The sequence below is a fragment of the Chelonoidis abingdonii genome, chromosome 1 (assembly GCF_003597395.2).
Source record: "Chelonoidis abingdonii isolate Lonesome George chromosome 1, CheloAbing_2.0, whole genome shotgun sequence".
Classification (NCBI taxonomy): domain Eukaryota; kingdom Metazoa; phylum Chordata; order Testudines; family Testudinidae; genus Chelonoidis; species Chelonoidis abingdonii.
In genome coordinates, this window is record NC_133769.1 from 164,456,963 (window position 1) to 164,484,742 (window position 27,780).

The 27,780-nt window shown below is 43.5% G+C and overlaps 1 protein-coding gene across 1 annotated transcript; it reads left to right on the forward strand.

Annotated features, from left to right (window-relative positions):
* The first annotated feature begins 759 nt into the window (after nucleotides 1–759).
* DPT (dermatopontin) lies at nucleotides 760–27,268 on the forward strand. The gene is made up of 4 exons (XM_032790989.1): nucleotides 760–1,083; nucleotides 7,793–7,918; nucleotides 19,906–20,013; nucleotides 25,794–27,268. The coding sequence occupies exons 1-4, from the start codon at nucleotides 785–787 to the stop codon at nucleotides 25,858–25,860; spliced, it is 600 nt and encodes a 199-aa protein (XP_032646880.1). The 5' UTR covers nucleotides 760–784; the 3' UTR covers nucleotides 25,861–27,268.
* Nucleotides 27,269–27,780: the final 512 nt, after the last annotated feature.

Here is a 27,780-nt window from a genome sequence, read left to right on the forward strand (position 1 = left end):
TAGATCAGAACAATCAACTGTCAGTCATTTGGGCTCCAAATGTCTAAAGGATATTTTTATAATGGGAAAAGTATATTTTTCTCCATTCTCTTCTCACTCAAAAATACACATCTACCTCCATATAACGCTGTTCTCGGGAGCCAAAAAAATCTTACCGCGTTATAGGTGAAACTGTGTTATATTGAACTTGCTTTGATCCACTGGAATGCCCAGCCCTGCCCCACCCCCCGGGCACTGCTTTACCATGTTATATCCAAATTCGTGTTATATCAAGTGGCGTTATATCGAGGTAGTGGTGTAACAGAACCATTTTTGTTCAAGATGAAAAAGATGGACAAATGCCAAGAATGGAAAATTGCAACCTAAAGATCAACATTTCACCAAGTTCTGCCCATGTGTAATAGAGCTTGAATTTCAAATGAAACTGTTTTTCAACCTTAACTATTGCACAATGGGTTGCTGAAGCTTATGTATTATCCATGTGTGATGTTTATATACAGCCCTTATAGATAGTAGTTTTACAGTAAGGGATTGGAGAAGGTTCACACTCCTGGGAAACCTCAGTTCCTATTCTCCTAAGCACCACTATTCTTGCAGAGTTCCACCTTAAGAGTAATTGAAAGTGTCTGTAGCCAATATTTTAGGTCAGAGAACTTTTGCTAAACTATGACACATTGCACTTGGATCTAGATATGAAACATCTGGAAGCCACATGTTAGAGGCAATATAAAAGGACCAGCACAACAAACCAGTGGGGCATTTCTAAGCCAGAAACATATTCAACATGGACCTTGTTCTTCTCTGTGTGTTCCTGCCACTGGTGACGGTGGCTTGGGGCCAGTATGGGGATTATTACTATCAACACTATGACTATGGGGGTAATGATGGGTGGGTCAATGTGCATCGTCAGGGCTTCAACTTCCAGTGCCCCCATGGCCAGGTGATAGTGGCAGTAAGAAGCACTTTCAGCAAGAAGGAAGGCTCTGACAGACTGTGGAACTATGCATGCATGCCTACGCCCCAGACTCTTGGGGAACCAACAGAATGCTGGTGGGAAGAGATCAACAGAGCTGGAATGCAATGGTAGGATACTGTTAAACTATCTTTTGAAAGAGAAATTGCAATGCTCAAAGTTGAAGGGTGCATATTAGCACAGTGGTGATAGTACAAGTGCACATTCGTTATCTGCTTAGTCATTACAAATGACTGTCTTAGTCATATTAGTAATGATCCATACTGATGTGATAATGATTCTACATTTCACTTCTATAGCACTTTCCCACTGGAGGAGTCCAATGCACCTCTGAGGCAGCTCAGTATTGCTGCTGCTGATTTTACAGATGGGGAAACCGAGGCACGGAGAGGGGCTGTGACTTGCCCGGGGCTAAACAAGGAAACAGTGACCGAGCTGGGAACGGAACCCAAAATTGCTGACTACAAATCTCCAACCCTAATCATTAGAAAAAGCTCCTTCCCAGCGTAGCATTGTTTTTTCTCTGTATCTTTCTGTTGCTGAAGACTTTGGCTTGTGCCCAGTATGGGACTGTTTACTACTCACACCGTATTACAAGGGCCCAAAATGCATGCTAATCTATGACGATGACAGTGAATATTAATTATATAGGAAAGCCTAATATGATCAGCTGAAGTTCATATTTAACATGCATATATGCTACTCTGCTTCTGAAAAGGACTTGACAGAAATTATCAGTTTTTAGGTGGGGGGTGGCAAAGTTTCATGGGCGATCTATGGCATTTCATTCTGGGCTATTACATGTTCCCCAAATTTCATTTTCTCATGATGTTTTCATGAAATGGAAAACAGACACATGTTAAAATGTTCGTGTATTCAGTGAAAAAAATTCAAACATTTTAGATTGGCTCCAAAAAATTCAGTAAAGAACACAAACTTCTTCAGATTTTGCATGAAACAGGAAATTTTTCAAAAATTCAAAATGAAATGTGAAAGCCTTGTTTTTCAAGGGGTTTGAGTGGTGTTGTGAATGATTCATGCTCCTCAGTTCACCCTGTGATAAGTTCCTATGGCTGATGCAATTGCTAAGAAAAAAATTGACTCTTTATGTTCACTTTGGAATAAGACTGAGAAGAAAAAGGGAGAGCTAGGAAGGAGATAGAGATGTCAAGATAAGCAAGAGATTAGATCATTCTGGTAAAGTATTACGCAGTCCTTTTCATACTTTGATGCATTTTGCATTATTGTGTAATAATTTTGAATGAGTTCTTTCTATTGTTTAAAAATAAAGAAAACTTTTTTTCTTCTCAAACAACCCTTGCCAGTAATTGCTAAAGTCATTTCTCACAAACAGGATATTGTGTAATTCTATACAAAATGTTTTCTTATGCCATTGGAACCCTCTAGAAATATTCATCATCAGAACTCTATGTACCTAGGAAGTCTATATCGTCTGCATGTCAACTATCCCTATTTCTTTCTCATCTCTTAGATCTTTCTACTTTGTCTCTCACATGTTCTTTCTCTTCTCTTTCTTTTCTCTCTCTCCTCTCTTTTTTTCTATCAATTACCTATCTTAGATATTTCTCTCTCTTTTTTTCTGTGTTTACCTATCTTATCTCTCCAGCATTTATTTATCTTGGATATTTTATTTAACTGTCTTTTCTATCTGTCAGCCTTATCTCTTTTGGATGTTACTCTCTTAACTAACCTGTCCTGTCTAACTCTTTTATCTGTCTGTTCTGTTTATCTTATCTCTATATTGAGCATTTTCTCTTTTCCTATATGGATCTATTTCAGGTGGGATTTTCAAAAGCACCTAAGTGACCACTGAAAGTCCTTGGGACTTGTGCTCCTATGTCACTTTCTTAGGGCTTTTGAAAATCCAATCCTTCTGTCTTCTCTTAATTTATTGCCTCTCTTTAGCTCTCTATCAAGCTCATCACTGTGGTATTTGCATGCCTGACAATATTCTGAAAATACTTCCATTCAGGAACTGTGTAGGAACACAAATATGAATAATAATCTGTAGTTAATCTGTAGTACAGGAGTCTCTTTCTGGCCATCTCTGTGTCCCTTTTGGACTCCTGATTGATCAGCTCTGCTTGTGAGGGACAAATTAGATTAACTTTCAGTTGGCAAAGATCTCTTCTGGATTATCTAATCCATTTCTCACTGTGGCGAGATGGATTTTATTAACCTTATATCATCCCTGACTGATGGGTGTCTGGCTGCACTTGGCATATCACCAACAACAGAGATTCCACAGCCTCCATTGGCAGCCTGCTCCATTCACAAACATAAAGGTGCAAAATTCTTCCTAATATTTAATCTACATTTTACCTGATGCAGTCGACGCCTGTTACTTCTTGTCCTGCCTTCAGTGACTAATGAGAATAAATGTATTGTTGTCTGCATGACATCCCTTTAGCATATTAGCAGGTGGTTGTTGTCACAGTTTCAGGGTAACTATACATGTATTCCCCTCTGTGGTCTTTTGAGGCCACCACTTCAGGTTTCTGGCTCCCAGCCATCACCTCTCTTGGGCAACTACCCACGTCTCTTTCCCTTCGGAGCAGGGGTTTTAAGGCTGCAGAGCTCCCTGCCTTGTACTGAGATATCTCAAGCAAGCCAGTCTGCCTAAAGGCCAGCATCTGTGCTCTGCTTTCTCGCCAAAGGCTATGAACAGTGTTTTTCAAACTGTTACACATTACCACACAGCTCTTTCTAAGCAAGCATATTTATTCTTAGGGTAAAAGCATCACAGAGAAAACAGATCAAAACAGCAAAAATTCCTAAGCAAATGCTAAAAGCTTACCAGAGGTCACCCATCAGTCTTCCCAAAGTCTTTCCAATTCTTCTGCAAGGTTGGGGGCCCTCAGAAAGAAGATCCTGCCTGTTTGCTAGATCAGAAGGAAAGCCCAGAGTCAGTTTAAACACAGCCTTTTTATGCCAAAAACCCTCTCTTTGTCCGTTGGTCTCTGGAAAACCCAGTTTGAACCAGTATATGCAGGCCTACCCATGGTTGGTACTTCTCTGGAGGTGTTTACTAATCACCCCTCACAGTTTTTGGTTCTGGAGGAGCTGTGATAACCCCCCACACACACCTTGCCCCCCTAGAGTGGCACACAATCCCTGCCTCACGGTGATACATAAACATAATACAATGTGGTCCCCACAGATATTAATGTGCAGTTGCAATATCTGTCACAGTTACCATACCCCCTCTCTGCCTCTTTGCTTTCAGCCTGAACATGTTCTCCATTGGCTTAACTTTTCCTTAGAGGTCTAATTTTCCCAGCTCTTTAATCAACCTTTGATCGATTTTGCTGCTCTTCTTTGAATTCTCTCCAGTTGCTGGCTATCTTGTCTAAAACATGCATCAGAAACCCCATTCTGGTTGAAACACCAAAAAGAAACCTTTGACCAGTAACCTGATACTGTCTAGTTGTGTTTTTTTAACTAATTACCATCTCTGTACATTGTGCAGATTTCAAAGCAGAAATGAACCCAAAAGACAGTCTTTTGAAAAAACACATGAGAGAGAAAATGGAGTTGGGATATAAAGCTCAGAGAAGAAGAAATATTATGACTTTTCACCGTGATGACCCTGATTCAGCATGGGTTCACTTAAGTACAGGCTTAACTTTAAGTGCTTTGCTGATTAGGGGATGTCCATAAGCATATGCTTAAAGTTAGGAATATATTTATGTGCTCTAATGAATAGATATGGGCTTAAACACATTGCTCAATGGGGCCAGACATAAGCACGTGAGTAACTGGATGAAATTCTGCGGCCTGTGATATATAAGAGATCAGACTGGATGATCTAATGGTCCCTTCTGACCTTTGACTCTATTAATGTGTTTAAAGTTAAGCACATGTCTAAGGACTTTGCTGAATGGGGGCCTATTTTTGAAGGGAGAGATTCTGACACCTTTAGTCATGCTGAGTAGCACCCTTACTTCACAAGTGTCTCCACTGGCTTCTCGGAGACTGTGTGGGGAACAAGATACTACTCAATGTTAGGGCAGCAGAATCTGGCCCTTAATGACTGGTGGGTAAGCCGTGGTGGGGGATTGGAGCAGTGAGAGGTCTGAGGGACAGTGTCAGTTTCTAATAATTTATAAGATAAGTCCTGTTAATTATGGCTTCGTTGTAGCAGCTACACAGTGACACGTTTTGAACAGGGATGTATAATCCAAGGAAGGGTAATGTATGTCTATCCCATTCCCTTTACAATGGAGGGGGCCCTGAGAGTTCAGTTCAAAACTTTTCCACCCAAATGATGGGAGAGTTTGCGTGATTTCTCTGCCTCTGGTGAAGTTCATTTCTTCTGTGGCTGCTGCTCAATTATCTATGCCAGAGATGATTTAAAAATATATATTTAGGAAGAACAACTATGGATGGAATGAACCAAATTGCATCAAATGGCAGGGATTAAATAACCAAACAAACAACTCTTGTCCAAAAAAGGATGTTTCCTTATGACAGGGGTGGCCAACCTGAGCCAGAGAAGGAGCCAGAATTTATCAATGTACATTACCAAAGAGCCACAGTAATATGTCAGCAGCCCTCCATCAGCTCCCCCACCCCTTGTGCCTCCCTCCCATCCACTGCCACTGCTGATCAGCACCTCCTCATCCCTCCCCACACCTCCTGATCAGCTGTTTTGTGGTGTGCAGGGGGCTGGGGGGGGGAGGGGGCTGAGCGAGGGCATGGAAGGCTCAGAGGAGGGGGCCTGAAGGGGTGGAGTGGGGGCAGGGCCTATGGCAGAGCCAGAGGTTGAGCAGTGAGCCCTCCGTGCTCCCCCGGCACATTGGAAAGTTGGCGCCTGTAGCTCCAACCCTGGCGTCGGTGCCTATACAAGAGCCGCATATTAACTTCTGAGGAGCCGCGTGTGGCTTCAGAACCACAGATTGGCCATCCCTGCTTTATGAGGTCTTCATCCCCCAGGCCCTCTTCAGATTAGATAGATTAATGCTGTGCCCTACCCTCAACAAACTGTTTATTTTTCAGGCACAATGTATAAACTTTTCTAACAAAGTGCGGTTTAATATAAATTTATTGTCTCTTTTCCTTGGCTAGGATTCTGAGAAAGTGCTTTGCTGGAAGTGAGGAAAACAGGTTTTGCAGTCTTTGAATCATTCTTTCTCTCTTTCTCTCTTTCTCTCTCTCTCACACACACATGCACAACCCTGGGACACAGATTACATCATGGGCTAAGGAAGCAAATGTGTGTGGGAGTTACCTGTTCACATGTTGGCAATACGGCCCAGTACATATGTGGAGGACTGTTCTTGTGCAGACTCTATGACCAACACTGGGAAAGCATTACACAAACCCAGGAATCAGGCTGACTGCTTTTTAGACTGCCCTTTCCACGTGTTCCCATTTGTGCTAGCTGCCATAAACAAGCTGGTTTTCCTTGCAGTTGTAGGTTTATTTTAAAGGGACAGCAGGGTGCATTTTTACACAGATCCACTGTATTGAATCTAGTGCATGGATGGAAATGGAAGCAGGGCTGCTTAGATTTGTGTATAGTCCTCACCAGTCAACCTCAACAAGGAGTGAGACCATGGGGAAGAGGAGCTAGCTTCCCCCAAGGAAAAAGAAGTTGTGTGGGAGAGGAATGGGTCACTGCCAGTGACTCATGTGAGGGAAACAGGGTTGCTAGTGGCACGAGCCAGATTGGACAGCAGGGTTGCCTATGGCCACGGGGAAGTGGGTGACAGGATTCCTAAGGCCCTGGAGTAAATGGATGGTGGAGTTTCCTGCAGCCCTGGCAGAAGCAGATGACAGGAAGTTGCATGACCTCAGTGGAGCTGGACATTGTGAGAGCCTCCCTTGGCCTGAGCTGAAGTGCTTTAATTGCTTTCAGCTTTGCCTCAAGCACTTACCCTTCCCTTCTTGTCCTTAATGGGCTGATAAAGATTGATGTTGGGCTGTATCGCTCAGGTAATGGCATTCTGTAAAACAAGGATCCCATCAGCAAAACCAGTGGGCACGCACTTCTGTCTTGCTGCTGCACTTGGAGGAAATTTTGCATGAAATATTAAAAATAATAGATCTTTATGCAGCGCCACTGCAGGAAAGAGTTTTACAGGAAAACAAAATTACCTAGGACAGTCCTTTTTTTTCCTGGGAAAATATTGTGCTTGATGTTTCATTAGCAAAGCTCTGAAGAGAGAGCTTTGTGGTAGTATCATACCATATGCTTTTCAGGCATCATCTGCCCTACAAGGAAAACTGAGTTTTTTGTAACCCTGGGTTGTTGGTGGAGGACCTCCCTCATAACTTGTAGCCTAGTGGTTCAGTAAATTTAGCAAGCATTTCATTTTGCAAATCCAAATTCAAAACCTTGGGCCAGTCTTTTAATCTCCCTCCAGAGAATGTCTCAGTTTTCCCAAGTACAAAATAATATTGTAAGGCTGTTACCAACTCTTGGGATTTTATCCCACAGTTTTTGATGTTTTTTATTAAAGCACCAGCTCCTGGATTCAGGTGATTACATGACAAACTCAACTTTCATTTTCATCAAATCAGTTTCTAGCCCACAGGATTGCAGAGAAAAGCTTGAAAATGTGACCCCAGTGAACCCTAAATGCTCAAATACCAGATGACAAAAAAAGAGAAGTGTTAATATAACATTTTAAAGCCAGTCTTTGCCCAATTCATGATTTTTGAATATTTGGGGTTGGCAACACTGTATCATTTCCTTGCCCAGTGCTTTGAAGATGTAAATTGCCATATAAGTGCTGCTTTCTTCTTTAAAATAATACTTAATAATGTATTTTATTTTTCCCTCCCTTTTCTCAGGTATCAGACCTGTTCAAATAATGGACTAGTGGCAGGTTTCCAGAGCCAGTATTTTCCATCTGTGCTTGATCGGGAGTGGCAATTTTACTGCTGCCGCTACAGCCGGAGATGCCCATACTCCTGTAGGTGAGTTCCACAAGATTTACTACAGCCCAGATCTGCTCAGTTCTTGCTGCAAAGTGTTCAGAATTGTTATCCTCCCAATGTAGCATAACTGACCACTAGGCCCGGGAAGTTCAGTGCCCTGTTGTCTTATGCATTGAGAAGAAATTAGTCATGTGTACTGAGGTGAAGCATGTATATTTCTGTTCTGGCCAAGCAGTATCACCTGGGGGTTGCATGGCTTAGGGGATTTGGGAACAGAGTAGGGAACTTTTCACCTCTAGTCATCTCACACAAATCATTCTCCAATTTTTTTGTAGTGCATAGGCTGTTTGGGGGCCTCTGTGGAAATGAATTAGTGATCATAGTCCAAGGCCTGATGAAGAGATGCCTGCATCTCAGAAAAGATCATCACAGTTGGCACTTGTTGGTCTCCTTGTTGGCGGTCTCATCAGGGAGGCTAAGGACTAACTGGGCCGTGGGTACTGAGCTCCTCTGCTGCCCTAGATGTGATCCTTCTAAATCAAGGAGAAAATTTATTAGCAGTATATTAGAAGGCAAGCTTGCATTGCTCCTGCCTGCTCTGAGGTGAAACAGGGGACTTCAGTCTCCATGGTTGTTAATCCAGCATTTTTTTCACTGGCACACTAAATAATTCTTTTACACATTTTTAAGGAAAAAATGTGCTTATAGCTTTGTGATTAGAACTAGTTTTTGAAGTGCATTCTTCACTGAAATGCATATGAGATGTTCACATGCCTGTAGGCCTTATTGTTTGGCTGGCTGGCTACCAACCAAATGCAACAGTAGTGCATTAATTTTCAGAATCCAATCTCCTTACAGGCAAGAGAGAAAGAAACTGCATTTTTAAAAGCATAACTAAAAGGAGCTATAGCAAAATCTGTAAATGCCCCTCTGTGACTTTTCCACTTTATGTGGTCTGCAGATGCTCCGCATTTGCAAATTGTATTGACAGACCGGCCAAGTCTCCAGCACATGAGGGAGACTTTGTTTGGATCTCATTTTTAGGCAGATTTTAAAGTCTCCACCTCTTGTGAGGCAGGAATTTGTTGTGTGTGTTTCAATGAAACAGTTAAAATCATTCGTATATCTATATCTATATCTATATCTATATCAATCTATCTATAGTCAAATCACTCTTGTTCAGTCTTGGTATTACCACTTGGCTATGCCCTGAAAATCTGAAGGCAGATTAGCACAAGATCTAAAACAATAGTCTTGGGTTCATCATGTCGTGTGGTTCTCTATATGCAAGCCTGAAGACTGCCCATCTGTTTCAAAAAGACATGGCATTCTCCATTTCTTGTCGTCAACTGTTGTGTAGTGTTTGTTCCACTGTTAAAGAGCAGCAATATTCCAACACAGAAGTAGAAGCATTTTAAGGAGAGTGAAGTGCTTCCTCCATAAACAGAGTTAAACCCTGCTTGCAGATCCATGCAACAAATCTTGGGTCCTCTGTTCTACTCTCTGTGCTCAGATTCCCCAGTGACTGGGTTAGAGGTCCATTCATCTAAACAGAGCAGGACACAACAGTGGAGATCCACTGGGCAGATCTGACAGGATTTTGCCCACAGTTTGTTAAAGGTCTTTGGGATCCTCCGGGGGGTTAGGGACATTATAAAATCAGCTCTGCACTGTCTAACTTCTGCCTGACTCTGTGCTTTCATCTCTGGTCACTCACTCCAAGGTCCAGTTTGCTCTGTTCAAGCTACATGTCTAACCTCCTGCTTTCATGTCCTTCTTCCAGTCTTGTGCCATTTTCCATGTGGCTCCCTCAGCCTGGAACCCCTCCCTGACCAGGGTGTGATGCCCATTGACACTCTCCTGCTTAAAGTCCCTCCTTAAAACATGTTTCTTCCAAGTGGCCTGCAACCCCTAGTCCTCCCCTCAAAGTAGTGTTAGCCAGACAGATACAAGATATAGTAGTAGAAGAACCCTACTGAACCACTGCAAGGGCCTTGGACATTGATGTACTTCGATACCTCCTGTACTCTGCCTGTAGCACACAATAGTTTAGTCTCCCGAGGGCTGTAATACTTAGGTCTAATTCTGGTGGTTGACTTGGTGTGGGGGTGGCTTGGTAGGGTTTAGTGGCCTGTGCTATACAGAAGGTCATGATGTGGTGGCCTGTTGCTAGGCAGGTATACCCTGTCACCCCTTTGGGAGGAGTTATGGCCCCGCAGTCAAGTTAATTGGGGTGCATTTCCATGCAGGGGAGTGTGGCCTAGTGGCCAGAGTTGAGAGAGCTGTCCTCCTGTACAGGGTGGTGGGGTCTAATGGTAAGAGTCAGTGGGCCCATGCTTTGGTGCAGGGCAGCACAGCCTAATGGCCAAAAAGCGGGGTGGGCCACCACCCATGGTTGGGTTGGCAGCTTGGGCAGGTGGACCCTGGCCCTCTCTACTCCACTAGGGCCCTCTCAGCAGCGAGAGTATCCGCCACTGGGTCAGCAGGGGTCTGTCCAAAACACACTGACTGTGTTCCCGGTTCCACAACCGGATCAATGTCTGCTCCAGAGTCTGCAGGCCCTCTGGTTCTCTGGGGTACTTGGCTGGCACAGCTCCTGACGACTCCTTCTCATGGGCTCCCATGGCTAGCCAGGTATTCTTCTGGGTCTTGGCGTGCCTGGCCTCTGCAGTCTGGGGCTCTGACAGCTCCTGGACAGGAACCCGCAACACATATTGTCTTCTTAGTGGTCAGAGCAGACTGAGCTGGGCCACTCCCTTTTATAATGTGGTTCCAGTTAAAGCATGCCCGGCAGGGGAGAGGGGGCCTGGCTTCCTCAGCCCATAGCATAGGGTTAACCTCTTCTTGCCCAATGCAGGGCAGGTATACCCCCTCACATGACTCATTCTGGTCTTGCACTCTGTGATTCCAACAGAAAATATGAAACTAACAAGACTGCTAAACTTCACTGCTCAGCACTTGTTTTTCCTTTACTTCTCCTCCATCAGCTATTAGCTATATATGGTCTATTTAGATGCAGGGACCATGTCCTTTGAATTATCCAAGAAGCATCACACCCACTGTTGGAGATACTTAAGTAATAATAATGATAATGCAAGATTAATTATTTATTTCAATACGTGTCCAATTTTGATAACATCTCTCTCTCTCTCCCCCCACACCTCTCTCCCTCTCTCTGTCAGAGGCTCCCAGACTGTGGCCTAGTCTGTGGAACAATTTCTGGTTGTCTGGAGAAATAGCGTTAACATGGTGTGGCTCCTCTTTCTTGCTTCCAGCTACTCAATGACATTAAAAGGCATGGACCAATACAGGCATATTTTCCTAATACTACTTTTCCATGTATGCAGTTACTGTAGTTGCCCCATGGACAATGTGTGAGCCACAAGAAAATGTGGTTCACACTTCCAAAATGTTTGCGAATCCCTGATCTACTCTCATCTAAATCAAAACAAGCCTATCACTGTGGTATCTAAGTGTAGGGAGATTGCTAAGGAAAACTAAAAGGAGCCAGAGATTCACAGAGTAGTTTGAGAATTGAGATTTTCTTATCACATTTGTCTGACTCGCTTTTCCCACTCAAAATGTCTTCATGCCCATTTCTGCATCTTCTCTTGCAAATCTATAAGCAATATATCTATCACTTATATGTTGGATTTCACTTTAGACTGCATATGTATTTCACCTGAAGGAGAAAAAGATCAATTATCTTACTCCAATGCTCCTCATGAAATGAGAAGTTCCTTCCTAAGAGACAGAGTCTTCCCAATATACAGCGGACCAGCATACAACTTGTTAGAATCTTTCCAACTTCTCAGCCTAAACATAAAGTTCATTTACCTTTCACTTCTTTGGATTATGTATACTACTTATTAGAATACTTTTTAAAGGCACCATTATATAACTAAGACCCATGCTTAAGTGCTTTGCTGAACAGGGGTGGACTTAAACACATGCTTAACATTGAACATATGTTCTCAGCACTAACTCCCAGGGAAACTCCTCTATACGCACCCCTTTGCAAGCTACAACTGTAGCCTGTTCCAGTCTCAGATTTTTGAACTTGATATTTTTTGGGAGTTCTTGTTTTTTTTCTACCATGATAAGACTTGTTCTTGAATTCCGTGGATTTCTACCATACCAAAGATTGTTACATTAATTACAGGAGAGGGGAAAAACGCCTGGGGAAATGTTACACAAGTAAAATACTTCTGGTGGTGGGAGACCAAGTGTCCGCCATCTCTCTGGAAGGAACCAAATCTAATTTAATTGGAAAGGCAACAAATTCCTTGCAGATGTGGACGCATCATTACTAAATAACCCCATTAGACCTCATATTTTTCTTTTCATAGGGGAATTGAAAAGCTTGACTTGATGCTCTCAAAAGCAAACACATGTCACTGGAGCAGCCGAAAGTCTGCACAAACTATTTATGATTGTTTCCCTTCTCCAAACAACCAGCATTGTTGAGTGCCAGACGGTCTGGCTTGTGCTGTGGCTGCTTTCTCTCTCAGTTAGATTGTCCAGGCAGCTGCACCATTTTCCAAGCATTTACAGTTTATTGGACCTAAAGGAAGTGTCTGTTTCCTTTACCCAAGATGCCATCAAAACCATATTATAATCCATGGGAGCTTTAACTGGCACCTCTGAGATTATGAGCAGTGCAGTTACAGAGGCAGAAAAGTAACTGCAGAATTGGAAACCCACATTTACACTCTCAATACCTTATGGTTGAATGTGGTCATTTTAAGGCAAAAGTGAAGTTTTATTGCTGACATATACCCCAGGGAACACAACCCGACAAATTCAGTCTCCATGGCTATCAGTTAGCCACCTTGCAAGAGATCCTAATTCATTTAATGTTGAAAAACTAAATAATACTATTTCAGCCCTTCCCCTTTGCAGAATGGACAGCAGTTCCCAGATCACACAGAGATTAGCATCATGCCAGCATCTACAGGCCTTCAGCTGAAATTGTGGCGCGTTGTGTTAGACACTGTGCATACACATGATAAGACATGGTTCCTGCACCAAAGAATTTATAGTCTAACAAGGAAGGAGAGGTGAAGTGATTTGTCTACGGTCACCCAGCAGAACTGGGGATACAGCCCAGGACTCCTTATGCCCAGTCTAGTGTCCCAACCATGCTGCCCTCATAAAAGGCTCACTGCCTTTGCAGCAGATCCACACACCTTGTAGCTCTTGAATCCTTAGCAGCATTCCTCTCTTGGCGCTCTACTAAAACCATGGGCTAGGCTACAGCCTGCTCCAAAGCATTACTAAAAGGAGACCTCCTTCACTTTTCAACACAGCCTGCTTTCTAGACGGGGATATCCATCATTCCCAAAAGTATGATCAAACAAACAATTAACTCCCATGTGCTGCAAACGTGCCACATGAAGCCATCACCACCGGTAATACAAAATTCCCCTTAGTGAAACCACATTCTTTACACAACTACAAACGGCACCTGAAGCAACATGACTACCTGTGGGCCACTGCTTATCCTGAGGGATCATAGATATAAGGTCAAAGTTCATGTGCCCTCATAGAATAGAAGGCCCCAACTTTTGGTCACAGCTCCATTGGAGGAAGTGCAGCATGATGATGAGGAAAGATCAAGTTAAAGAGCAGCTTCTCATTTCACTGGCCACATGGTTGTATAATAAATCTGCAATTTACAAGCAATATAAGGCATCATTAGCAACGCAGCCACTATTGGGGACGGGGAACTGTGTCTCAGAAAGTCTCATCTATGTACCTCTCTGTCTTCCTTAGCTCCTCTAGCTCAGCCACCCAGCTCTCCAAAGCCTGTGCATGGTCTCTGAGGGCCCTGCGCTCCTTACACTAAATGCACACATATGCCACCTGCCCATAGCGCAGGTAATCATACATGCTGCATTGGGTGCAATAAACTAGATATCCCCCTACTCCGTAGCTGCACTTCTGCCTGCATTCTCTTTTTACTCCTGACGTTAGTTCCTTTGCTGAAGTTTTGTTTTTATCAGGGGGTGTTTTTTGGCTTAAGTTTAAAGAAGTTTAAGGAATGGTAAGTGTATCTAGCCCCCCTTCACACTCCCCTTCTGTAAACTCCCTCACAAAACTCTCCTGTTAGCCGCTTCTGTTTGCTAGCTCATCTGGTCCCTTAGGAGCAGGCTTTTCAAAGGATTTTAAAGGACCCTTGTTTATATTCCCTGCTTATATTAACTGACTCTGCCATGAAATCTCTGTGTGAGTTTAGGTGAGTCATTTAAATTCTCTTGGCCTAATTTTCAAAAGATGCTGAGCACCTGAAGCTCCCATTGACTTTGCTGGGTTTGTGGGTGCTCAGTACTTCTGAAAATCAGGCCTCCCCTGCCACAGTTTCCTCATCTGTAAAATAGACATAATGCTACTGACCCAGCTGGGTAAATTGCTCTGAGATGGTGGATGAGACATGCTAGAAATTACTGTTTATTATTACAGACTTCTCCCCGGGTTGAATAAAATAACGTTACCTGTATTATTAACCTCTTATGCATTTCTTCTTCCCCAGGAAGAACAAATCCTCCTTCCAAACTAAAATAAAAATCTTATTAAAGATGCGGAGCATTTAAACACATCTTTTATGAAACACATCATGGCCCACCCTAAGACTTGTAGAATTTAAGTCACGATACACCAAAAACAAACAAACAAAACTATAGGAAAAATCTATGTGCCAACATGAAGGACAAAGAGAAAAATCATTACAAAATATATATTCATGTACTCCTGCCATGCTCCGCACTCACACAAACTGACGCCTGCTTTTCTTTTGTGCATTTCTACATTCGAACCCAGTCCCGGAGACGGATTCCACCCCCCATCAGCTGAACAAGCACAACCAGGACAGTGGAACTTTCAAGTTTCACCCCCAGAGGTGTGCTCTGCTCTGCTAATGTGCCTCAGCACTGACTGAAAAGAAGACAGTAGTTCACATTTATATCCTTGGCCTTGCTTCTGAGACTGTTGCCAAGAAGCAGTGATGCAGACACCTGTTCACTAGGACCTGGACTGAGACCACAGAGTTATTCCACATAGGCCACTGTACAACATTTAGATTGTAATAACTTGGATTCACTACCAGCCTGATCTGGACTTGAAGTAGCAACCTCCAGCAATGGTGAAAGGCTCCATATCTATTACCAATCACATAAGCCAGTCAGCTCAGTTTAAGAGATTTTTAGCCATTTATGTACATGACATCTCTGTTTCTGGGAGAAAGACCCGGGTATTGAAAAGGACCAGTAGTAACATGGAGAGCATGATCTCTCCATGTTTTGGCTCCCAAACTCCAAAAAGGGGTGAAAGTCAAAGGGAGGATTATAGCACACCACCCAGCAATAGGATGAATTATTAGCATCTCTCTCTAAAGGACAGCATGCAATCAGGCTGACCTTGAGACATATAGGCTTATGGCAAGAGTTACATAAACGAGCACAGCTAACATCAAAGAAAATAGAATTAGACAGACAGACCACAAAGACCTAAGTGAACTTGAACCGTGCTGTCCTAGCCCTATTTATAACATTCCTCTCCAGAACAAAAGGAGCATCTGTATTCATAATAAAGCAAAACTCCAAGGCTCCAGCCTACATCTCATTAGTTTTGGTAGACTCATGGGATCAGTGGTAGGGGCTTGATTCTCATTTACTCCATTCCCATATTTGGGGCAGGAAGTTTGGAAGGGGGAAGGGCAAAGGTAGCTTTAGATGACTTTGCACTCCCCGCATTCTGATGTGGTGTAAGGGCCTCCCTAGCCCATAGTGTAAGTTAGAGCAGCCTCAGGGACGTTCTGTCTTTCACTCAGCTTCCCATGGCCAGTTATGGACTCTGGGTGTAAAGAATAGTTATTGTGTGGTGTGTTGTGGCCTTGCCCCTGATGTGCCCATTCCACCTCCTATGCCGGAGCCTGGGAACTCTTATTCCAGCTCTACACCAGAGAGACTTCCTGCATGGGGATATCCTCAGGGAGCTGTTTACATTTACTCAGGGGCTCCTTTATACGGCTAGAGTGGCTTCCTGTAAGAGTCCTTACAGTAATTGAAAATCAGGCCCTAGATAAGATAGTAACATAAATAGTCAAGCTGATTTGCCCATGCTGCAAAGTCTCTGAGGTTGCTTAAAATAATACATATTTAGGGCTTCTAATTTTTGGTTTTAACCAATAAATACTGATAAAACACCCCGACACAAAAAGAGAAAAAATAAAAAATGGGTATTTATCCAGTAAACACCAACCTCCCCATCCTGAAATGATGGTATCTAAGAACTTATCTACACAGGGCAGGAATGCAGACTATGAGGGTGTGGTTTTGAAAGCGCACTAACGTGTTGAGCATTAATTCCTCTGAGTAAACCTCACTGGTGTGCAGTAAAGGTTCCCTCATGTACTTTAACATAGTTCTGTTGGAACCTTTCAGAGAGATTACTTATTACAGCATGAACTACTGTAACGAGTAACATATGGGTAGGCTAGGAGGTTGGAATGGACATGTCAGGGCCAAGGCCAGAGCACGCTATACATGACTATTCTCTACTGCCAGGGTCCTTAATGGGCCAGGATAAGCTCCGTGCAAGACAGAGCATTGGTGCAAGATACATTAGAATTGGAAAAGGTACAGAGGAGGTCAACAAAAATGAGTAGGGGTATGGAGGAGGTGGCATAGGATGGATAACTCAATAATTGCCCTGTTCTGTTCATTCCCTCTTGGAAGACAGGATATTGGGCTAGAGGCACCATTGGTCTGACCCAGTATGGCCGTTCTTATGATTTTATGTGATATACGTTGCTTATTACAGTACATTCAAAGAGAAAGCCCTAAAAATCCCCAATGTTTGGACATCTACTTAAAATGCAAAAATTGCTAAAAATTCCCTGCCAATGATATTAATAAACCCTGAAAAACAGAAGCTCTAGATATATATTTTAAGAGTGTGAAGGCAGATGTGTCCAAAGCAGATATAATATAGTGCCAGCTATCAATCACAATAATACTCCAACTGAGTTTGCCTCAGTTTAGAGGACCGCAAGTCATATCACAAACATAGTCTAAGACAAGCTGCCATCTCACTTGGGGACGACTGAAAAGAGATTTTGCCACGTATGCCACACTTGTATTTGGGATGGATCAGTGTTCACGTCTCACTCCCTGTCAGTACCTGGCCCAAGCTGGGGAAGCTAATGATCCAATCAATGGACCAAATTCGGCGATGAATCCTAGTCACCTGAGTAGGATTGCTGATTTCTAATTGTATAAAACCAAACACCCATACCCCGCCCCTTTTCTGAGGCCTCGCCTCTGCTCGCTCCATCCTGCCTCCTGACATTGCTCACTCTCCCCCACCCACATTGACTTTCACCGGGCTGGGGTTGCGGACTGGGAGAGGGGGTGAGGGCTCCGGCTGGGGGTGCAGGATCTGGGGTGGGGCTGGGGATGAGGGGTTTGGGGTTCAGGAGGGGGCTTTGGGCTGGGGCAGGGAGTTGGAGTTTGAGGGGGGTTGCAGGATGTGGGCTCCAGGAGGGAGTTTGGGTTGGGGAGGGGACTCTGGGCTGGGGCAGGGAGTTGGGATGTGGGGTCCTGGTGGCGCTTACTGCTGCTCCCAGGAAGCAGCCACCAGGTCCCTGAGGCTTCTAGGTGCATCAGTGAGGCTCTGTGTGCTGTGGCTGCCCTTGCACCTGCAGAGTGCCAACACCCTGCAGCTCCCATTGGTCACAGTTCCCAGCCAATGGGAGCTGCTCAGCCGGCACTCAGGGCGCAGACAGCGCATGGAGCCTTCCTGGCTGCCCATGCACGGAAGGGCCGCAGGGACACGGTGGCCGCTTCTGGGAACCACACAGGGCTAAGGCAGGCAAAGAGTCTGCCTTAACCCTGGACCCCTACTGAGTCACCGACTGGACTTTTAACGGCCTGGTCAGCAGTGCTAACCAGTGCAGCTAAGGTCACTTTTCGACTGGGTGTTCATCGAAAACCAGATGCCTGGCAACCTAACACTTGAGGCACATTGTGCCTACGCTAAGAAGACGACTCTGGGCCTGATCCAGATCTCTTCAGGGTCTTCAGCGGGTGTTGGATTGAGGCCTATCGCCCAAATCCTCTCATCCACAGAGGACATCTCTGTCTCCTTCGTTCTATCAGAAAACCAAGCTCAGTGTCATCCATTCCCCTGGCTGTGTTATTTCTCCCTTCAGACAGGTGTTCTGTTCAGTTGTCTGCAGCAGTTGCCTGTATCAGTGATGAAATGTTGTTGTATGTGGATCATCACTTAACAACACAGCACCGCAGAGACTGGGTTGATCGCCAGCCCCATGGCTGGCCCACTGACACGGATGCTGTTACACAGACCTGATCAGACACTTCTCAGATAAGACCAGACAGTGTTGCACTCATGCTGCTATCACTAATTTGTTTGATGATGGTGTACGGTTAGGGGATAGGTGGTAGAAGAATGCCTGTGGCAAAAAAAGGAATCAGCTCCTGATGCCTTTAAGGTCTTAAACAGCAGCATCAGAATTCTAACCTGATTCTTATTTTCATTTGCCTGGGAATAATATTGTGCCAACTGTGATGTTGCACGGGATGGTCTTTTCCTTTCATTTTCAAGAGCAGAAAATGACCTATAATTAAGTCACATCTGCTATGTACAGAGAAAATAAACAGCTCAATAGTATAGTAAACAAAGCAATGTAAAATGCATTTAATTATACAGCCATTGGTGGTAATTTCAGAGAATTTTCACAGAAACAGTTCTGGTATAAAGCAGCCTAAGATAATATGTAAATATGATCTTTTTGAAAAATCAGATACATTTGCCTTAAAATATTCTTTCAGTTTCTGATAGTTCCCATAGTTACAGGTTAGGGCCCTGATTCACCAAAACACTTAAGCATGTGGTTAATTTTTAACTTGTAAGTAATCCCAGTAATACTATCACTATTCAGCAGAACTTTCAAGGATGTGCTTAAATCCCGTTGACTTTAATAGGCTTTAAGCACATAGTTGAGAGCTTTGCTGAATAGGGAGGGGGCTATTTGTGTGTGTAAGAATGTCCTTAAGGTCTTTGCTGAATTGGGGCCTACATCAGGGAACTGGGAGTTAGAACTCCTGGGGTAAAGTCCTGCTCCTGTTAAAGTCAGGGGTAGTTTTGCAATTGACTTTGATGGGGACAGAATTTCCTCCTGAAACCTGATTCATCGCTATGTTACTCTAGATTCACATTGATATAACTCAGTTTACACCTGCATAAACCCAGTGATGAATCCAGCCGCTTGTCTCCATTGCCAACCTCCACCAGAGTCTTGATGGATGACCTTGGGCAAGCTTCCTACCCTCTCTGTGCCTCTATTTATCCATCTGTAAAATGGGAATAATACTACTTGCCTCCTCCCCAGGAGGGTTGCTTGTAACCATTATTTAACTAATGTTTGCAGAAGCGCTTTGAGATCCTTGCATAAATTACACTGTACACATTTAATCCAGATCATTCTTTCTTAAAGCCTGACTACAAACCAGGAGGAAAGAGAAGAAAGAGGAATGCAATAGCTGTTATGTTCATACATATAAGTCATAAATGGAGACATGGTTGTATTTATTTGACTTGGAAATATTTAGAACACTTTGGAGTAGTAAACCAAACAAACTGATACTAGGAAAGTGAAAATACTTGCAACAGAAACAGAAGAAAGAGACAGGCATTACATTCTTGTTCAGATAGCAGCTACGCTGGGAGCAAGGCAATGTTTAATAATCAGACATACTCTACACAAGCTAAATTCTTTGTAATTACCCAAAGGATTCCAAGAACAAATTGCATGCAAGAGAAGTAAAACCATGTTATGTGTAGGACTCTGCATTATTATGTTGTCAATGGATAAGAACTTTCAAAGAGTAAAGACTTTCAAGGAAACAGAGGTGAAGAGTATGGCACTTGATCTGCATTCATTCAATTCTATTTCATTCCTTGTTTCTTCCAAAAGGTAAATTGTCTTTTCTTTTCCCTTGACAAAGTATGACAACAGAACATCCAGGACACTATGGAGAAGATATGGACATGATGTTGTACACTTACGATCATTACATCCGGGGAGCAACTACTACTTTCTCTGCTGTGGACAGGTTTGCTTTTTGCTTTGTGTTGTTATTGGAAGTGGGAGAAAAAGTGGGTATTTCCCCCCCATCTAGAATATAGGATTGCCCTACTGGATCAAACGATGGTCCATCAAATGCACTATCCCTCATCTGGGTAAGTCCATCATGCACCTGGGTAAATGTTATGGACTGTACATGGGGTAGGGGAGGAATTACCCCCCTATCCTGAGTGGTAATCAGCTTAGATGAGATTTGGTTAGTAGGCACAGCTACAAGCATTATTAGCAGTGGGCCTCAGCCAAAAAGTTCACATGTGGATCTGCGTTCCCCCCAGATTTACTGGTGTTTGGATCTGGAGTTTTGGCTCTGGCCTACCTCTGGATACTATTGTTTATAAAATTATCCAGATCTTTAAAATTCCAGCTTGATTATCCCATACTCCTGGAAGGACAGAGGTCTCATTTCAGCCCATCCTTCATGAAGGCAACTCGGGAGACAGCAGGTGTGTAGAGCACCTCAGGCCACACAGGACTGCCAAATGCTGCAAACTGTGTGCGGCGAGGTGGAGACACATCTACTGCTCCTTCTGCTCACTTGCATGCTCAGTCTGTGTGCGCCACACTGTATCAGCTGCAGGTGATCCACATCAGATGTATGCTGCTTCCTGACAAATTAAAAGCCCCTTTCAGGGTGGAGTCCTGAAGGATACAATGCCCTCAATCCCCTTTTGCTGGCATCAATTGCCATAGCCACAGAGCCCCTGAAGACTGCATTTTGCCATCTTTAGCTTGATTAAGATTTGCCATCTTTAGCTTGTTAGGTGCTATCACTGGGGTACAAGGAGAGGAGGACTGGGACTCCCCTTCCATTCCCACCCCCGAAACTCCAACATAACAGTAGATACATCCCCTCTGAAACCTCACAGCAGTCCTAATTTAACACCACCCCCAGCTTTTATATACAGCAATTGTGTGATTATTTTCTCTGACCCAGTGAGTAGACCCTAGTGCTGGTGGCTGACTGCTGGTTGGAACTCCTTCAAGCGGTGTGCCAACAGGGACAGATCATTGGTCTGACCCTGTACAGTAATTTCCATATTCTTATAGACATGACTTCAGATTATTCCCCATGCCAGAAACCAATTCTTATAATTTACAGTCATGTAAAAGGGACTGTGATAAATAAAGTGGGGAGAGGGTAGCTCCCTTTAATGGACACCCATCAGCCTTGACAGGGACTAAAATGCCTGTGTTTGTGGACATTCAGGGAACTGACATCAACAATTTGAGGGGATTTCAATTACAGGTTTTTCCATATGCAAAGAGCAACACTATGTATTCAGTCTAAAATTGTTTTCCTTTGTCTAAAATAAAAGTAACAGAAAGGAACAAAAGTAAAGTCTTCGTGAGAGAAGACAGACAGTATGTGCATCTCCACTGTTCAGGGTGATGCATAAATATATGAGTTATGCACACAGGAAGAGTTCTTAGTAATTTCATAAAATGTTAGGGTTGGAAGGGATCTCAGGAGGTCATCTAGTCCAAATCCCTGCTCGGGGGGGGGGCCCAATCCCCAACTAAATACCTAAATAGCCCCCTCAGGGATTGAATTCACAACTCTGGCTTTAGAAGACTAATGCTCAAACCACTGAGCTATCCCCCCCACCCCCAACTTAAAGGTGCAGAATATAGAAAACAAAGGCACAACTTCTTAGCTACATACACAATCATAATGTGACTGAATAGCCTCATCCCTTCAATATCTTAAAAATGGATTGGGCCAAACACTGGTGAATATTCTATACCATAGATCAAGCTGGTTCATTAGTGTAAGAACCTATTCACAAACAGCTTGATGAATCAGAAGCTGAGTTTCAAGCAGAAGGACACACAGAAAAGGGAAACCCTATTAATCCACTGGGGATTTGGATGGGGGTCTTCAAAAGCGGCCTGTAGACCCCGTGGTGTTTCATAAGGCCCAATATGGAGTGGTTTACAATAGAGAATTTTACCAATACTGGGCCTGATTCTTCCACCCCTTTGACACAACATAAATACAGAATAATTTCACTGAAATCAACAGTGACACTGATATAAAACAAGGCGTAAGTGAGCAGCTTCAGGCCCTGTAGTTGAAGCATGCTGCAAAGTCAGGTGCAGAGAATTAAGAGTAATGAAATATAAGACCGATTCCTTTCCAGAGAATGAGTTAATTACTTTGTATTAATTATGCCAGACCATTATTTATCACTAGCATTCGTTACTGCCTTAGGAGCAGGGCTCTGTGTACAATGAGATTATACAGGCATGCAAATAGATATCATTGGTTTGTTTTTGAAATTGCTGCATTATTGTGCTTCAAAATCTTCACCTTAAAATAAATTCTCTCGCTAGCCATCATGGTTGCAGAGATAACCTTCAAAATGTGAACCCTAAGTAGAACAATGCAGTGTCCTGTTAACTATTTCACTGCTGGATATTTTAGCAGCGACATCAAGCCAATTTGCTAACCCACCATTATGGAATACCGTAGTAGATAATGAGTTGGGGTGTACGGAGGCAGCCAGCTGTTGCCAAGAGTGGCTGGAGAGAGGAGAATTAGGAATTCAAACACTTTTCCCGCCCACCCACATTTACAGTAGGAGAAAAAGAAGAGCTGCCTTGGCCACAGTGACCTTCCCAGCTCCCTGGCAGCAAACCAGGGACTCCCCCTGGCCAAGGTTGTCAGTGCAATGCCACGGGAGTTGTGGATTTGCAGAAAAGATAATAAATTCCCAGGCTTTTATAGTCCCAGAAATGATAGTTTCTGACAAAATTACACGGGGCTGATGATTGCTTACTGGCAACCTTGTAGTACAAATTATTCCTACCAAAGGCAGGAGTAACCGATGCAAGAGACAGGCAGTTGGACCAGTGGTGCCTCGACTCCCTTGTGGTAGAGAAGAGACAAGACTCCAAGATCATGATTACACTAGGTTTTTCCCTTTAGCATTTCCCACTGCTGCTATTCCCATTGATAGTAGCAGTGGGAGCACTAGTGTAGCGTAGACAAGGCACTGGCTGCTGGTTGGAACACCTTTGTGCAGAGTTTGATGACATGGTGCTTCAAATGCTAGCTACATTCAGGAGCCCCTTGTACCACCATCACTATCACTGGTGGAGCTGAACCTATGATAGCAGCAGTGGGGGATTTTAGAGAAAAAAAGGCTAATGTAACACAGCCTGAGAATCTTTAGGGAGGCAGCTGGACACAGACAGACCTTGCTGTTTTTTCCAGCTCTCCAGTTGCCAGAATGACTAATCCAGGCTGTTCGGCCAAGCGCCACCAGTCCAGGTCTCCCTAAATCTGGGTTTGGAATCTGCAGCCACGGAGTGGGCCTTAATTATACTGTAGGGTGTGCACATTAAAATGCACAGAGCATGCCCTCCTCTGCTATCCTTTGCCACTACAGCCCGTGTGGGAACCCACCAGGTTTTGGCAGTGCAAGTGGTGGGACACAGAAGTCACTCCCAGCCACAGCTTTTCTGGAGCGGGCCTTATACGAAGTTCAACAATTTGGTATACAGAGATTTTTGTCATCTGTTCTTCTGTGTCTTTGCTTGAGTGAACTGAATAGTGAGAAATCTCTTAACTGCTATGAGAATCGTCATTAAAGACACCATTAAGACAGCTACCTATGTGGTGAGTGCAATAGAAATGCCGAGGAAGACACTGACTACCCAGATAGATTAGCTAAACTATCAGGTGTTTTAGGCTCTCCATTAGGTTTTGTATTTTTAATTTAATTGGAAACAGGTTATCTGAGGATTTAAATATTTCCCTGCGGTGTTGGAAACCCAAATACAGCAGAACTAGGTACATGAGAACCACAGTGTGAAAGTGACCAGTAAAGCTTTGCTTCCTAATTAAGCTCATGTCTACACTGCAAAAACAGGTGTGTTCTTAACTCAAGTTAAGACACAGAAACTCAGCTTTAACTCAGGTTACCGGAGCCTGGGATTGAATTTGAGTGGCTGACTTGAGTTAGATGCCAAGTTGCTATGTCCTCACTGCTGCTTTAACGTGAGTTAGCTAACCTGAGCTAAGAACACACCTTTTTTTTGCAAGGTAGACATACCCTAACAGAAATGCAAGAGATTAAACAAACAGCACAAAGGATACAAAGTAAGCCTAGAATCACAGATGCTAGATCACAGTAAGCCTAGAATCACAGATTCCGTGGGTGCTCTGGGGCTGGGGGTCCCACGGAAAAAAAATAGTGAATGCGCAGCACCCACCAGCCATCCGCAGATCAACTGTTCGATGGTGGGCAGGAGGGTCTGGAGGCAGGAGGCAGAGCACCCACCCAGAAAATTGGAAGTTGGTGCCTGTGCGCTGAATAGTCCCAAATAAAGTTGATGGGGCTGAAAATTAAGTTTGGCTGATGGATTGAGGTCTAAGTTAATGTTTCAAAACTTTTTTGTGTTTTAATATCATAGACAGTATTATTAATACATGAAGTAAAGAACATTTCTTTTAAACGTGCTTGATTTTTATCTTAACAATGTCTCTTAATGGCAAAGTCACTGTATCTGAGCTTTTGAGCTTACAGCCTCCATTACAACAGGTGCTAATTTAATAGACCATAATTTTGATCTGTAAAACCTTGTTGAAGCATGATGTATCTGTATTTCTGGGTATCCAAGTGACCAAAGGAGTAACACATCTGTGATCAGCATGCATGTACCACAGATGATGATTTCTTAAACTGAATCTAAAAATAAGTTTGGCATTATATTAGCCCTTGGCAACATGCATGTCAGCAAACAACAATCAAAACTAGCTAGCCAGGCAAAAATGTCAGAAAATGATTAAACCCTGCTGGTTAATGTGAGAGACACACTGTTCTAAATAACACTCCATTCAAATGTGGAAAACTACGATAATAATATGTACAGTAAATTGAAACTGAACTGAAAGGACTTTTACTTATAGAGAGTCCAGGGGGCAAAATTTTTCTCTCATGTACTGCAGTGTAAGTCAAGAGTAACTCAACTGAAGTCAATCAAGTCACATCCCAGCAAATGTGAGATCAGTGTCTGTCTTCCCTTCTCTACAGCACCTCCTGTCTTTCCTGAATGCACAGAGGCATGCACCATATGGGGCTGCCAGCAGAAGACAGACACTGTGCATGATCTGGGAAGGAAATGTCCCCTTCGCCTGGACTAGCTCTCACAATGTTACCAACCCAGAGTTCAGACTCAAGCTCAGATGATTAGCTGTATCAGAGCTTCTGGAAACCTCCAAACTTTGGACAGCCAATCATTACTAATTTAAATCACAGTTGCCATCTGCCAATATTTTACTCTACATCTGAATTCTTTAGTTACCCAGTGCTATATGACAGCTGAAGCCAACCAACCCATTTCATGTACTGCAGATTACAGAGCGATTCATCACCCGACCAGTGACTTTTGATCATAACCAGCCTGGCTTTTCTCCTCTAGTCCCTGGTTTGAAGCTTACTGGAGATAGATCATGATCAAAAGTTGATATCTTCTAATGGGTAATTCAGTGGCCTTATGCTCTTAAGTTTGTCAGGGGGTAGGGCAGGACATTACTAATCTTCTGAAATATTCAGCTGCCTTCCATAATGTAACAGCATGCAGGTAACACTTGGAGGAAGACTGATTGGGCTAGTGGCAGACAGTTAGAGTTTGCTAGCTGGAGGCACCTTTAGTGCAAAGTTGTTCTCATTTGTATAATTTTGTCCTCTGCGGTTCCCCTCGCCTCATTAATGTCTATCTCTTGTCTCTCTTCCCCGGCAGGGATCGTCAGTGGAAGTTCATCATCTGCAGGATGACAGACTTTGACTGTCAATTTCAAAACCTTTAGACATACTGCCTATACCAAATGTGGGGAGGCTGGGACGGGTGGGAAAGGGGCAATTAAACTCACAAAGAGAGCATCAAGCAGCACCAGCTGGCGGCTGAAGTTACAGTTCTTCTCCTTTGCCTGTGGAGCTGTTAACCACAGTACCAGCCTATGGCACCTTTTAGCCTAGTAACATGATTGCAGCTTCAACCTCGGAGGATGCCCTTGAACGTTATGTGTGGTTGCATCTCACAGCTAAAATGCTTATGATATACACACATTTTATTAACAGTTATTTCTTTTTGTATTTATCCACTTTGCAGATTATTTTGCGTCGCGCCTTTATGTCAAATGCCTCCCATCCCTGAACCACTGCACACAAGGTTAAAATACAGTAGAAGCTCTCCCGTGTGCACTTCATTGCTCTTTCACGCCTTCTAGCTGGCACAGAAGCCCCACTGGTCTCTCCCCACTTCCCAGTCTTCAATAACTGAGACTGTGCTGTAGAGAGCTTTCACACTGCCAGGATCTTCGCATTTTCCATATTGGGGATTTGCCCCAATTCCAGCTGTTGGTGTAACTGCACTAGTGCAAATCCTTTGTGTGGACAGGCAAAACCACTATTTGCATTAAAAAGAAGTTACTCCTGTTTGATATCATTTACCAGTGCAAATAGCAGCTTCATCTGTTTATATTAGGAGCCTGAATCTCCTTTAGACTTAGGGTATACCTACACTTCGAGCTGGGACTGTGATTCCCAGCTTGAGAAGACATAGTGGTGCTAGCTCTGATCTAGGTAGAGAGAGAAAAATAGAGCTTAGCAGCAGCCGTGCAGGCCATTGGAGGGTCAGAATCCTGGATGTTCCTAGTCCACATCAGAGTCCATGCGGCTACGTCTTCTAGATTGGCCATGCTTGCTAGATTAAAGGTGGTGCGAGTGTGCCCATACCAGCTCCAGTCACAATCTCCAAGTTCAGTGTAGACATAGCCTCAGAGTGATGTTTGGAAATGTTCACTTTCAAGTGTATGTTTTCCCTTCCCCATGTAGTCGGCAGTCCATGAGCCTACTAGATTTCAAGAGTGTCGCTCAAAGAACACTTGTGCAGTTGCAGTCCAGTCAGACGACCTTCTAATGACTTCTGCCAGAAAGGTCAAATACGGGCTTTTTCACACTCAGAGACGTTTAGGGCTTGAGCCTTTGCCAAATGAAATCAAAGACAAAGTTCCCACCGTCTTCAGTGGCACATGATCAGGCCCATAATGAAGACATGCACCAAACTCAAGATTCTAAGATCACGAGAAACACAGACATGAGCGGAGTCAATCATTCAGTTACCCCATCACAAGCATCTCTCTTATACTAGGTCTCTACTAGCATACTATGAAATGTTATCATTAAAATACTTGTCAAATAAATGAATTAAGTACATTTTGCAATGTGGTAGCCTGGGTCTTTTTTAGCCTGCTTGTTCACTTAACTCACTAATCTGCCAAAAACTCAGTCATTCACAGATTGCATCACCGTCATTAGTAAGGTTCTGTCCTAGCCGGTTACTAGGCCAAATAATAAGTAATAGAGGAAAAATGAAATTTGAGAGGCACAGGAAAGGGAGAGAAGATTTCAGCTGACATTGGAAGAGATGAAGAGTTGATGAAACAAAGAGTGTAACACCCAAAAGGCACTGCAGAGGAAAAGGCCCTCACACCAGAGTAGTGATGGGAAAGGATATGGAGTTAAATCAAACTCATAGAATTCTTGGTCCTCCACAGGAAGATCTCTCCTTGAGAGACACCTATTACTCTCGTTTATGTCAGCCCTTCTTCTGGCCACCTTTGTCTGTTCTGTCTATTTAAATTATAAATTCTTTGGGGCAGTGACTGCCTCTTACTATGTGTATGTACAGCACCTAGCATAATTAGGTCCTGTGCTTGTGGCCTCCT

What these genes read in the sequence shown, in the direction of transcription:
- DPT (XM_032790989.1), top strand. Translation starts at nt 785, where the DNA reads ATGGACCTTGTTCTTCTCTGTGTGTTCCTGCCACTGGTGACGGTGGCT. An exon ending in AACAGAGCTGGAATGCAATG is followed by an intron (nt 1,084 to 7,792) that starts GTAGGATACTGT and finishes CCCTTTTCTCAG; the next exon opens with GTATCAGACCTGTTCAAATA. An exon ending in ACTTTCTCTGCTGTGGACAG is followed by an intron (nt 20,014 to 25,793) that starts GTTTGCTTTTTG and finishes CTTCCCCGGCAG; the next exon opens with GGATCGTCAGTGGAAGTTCA.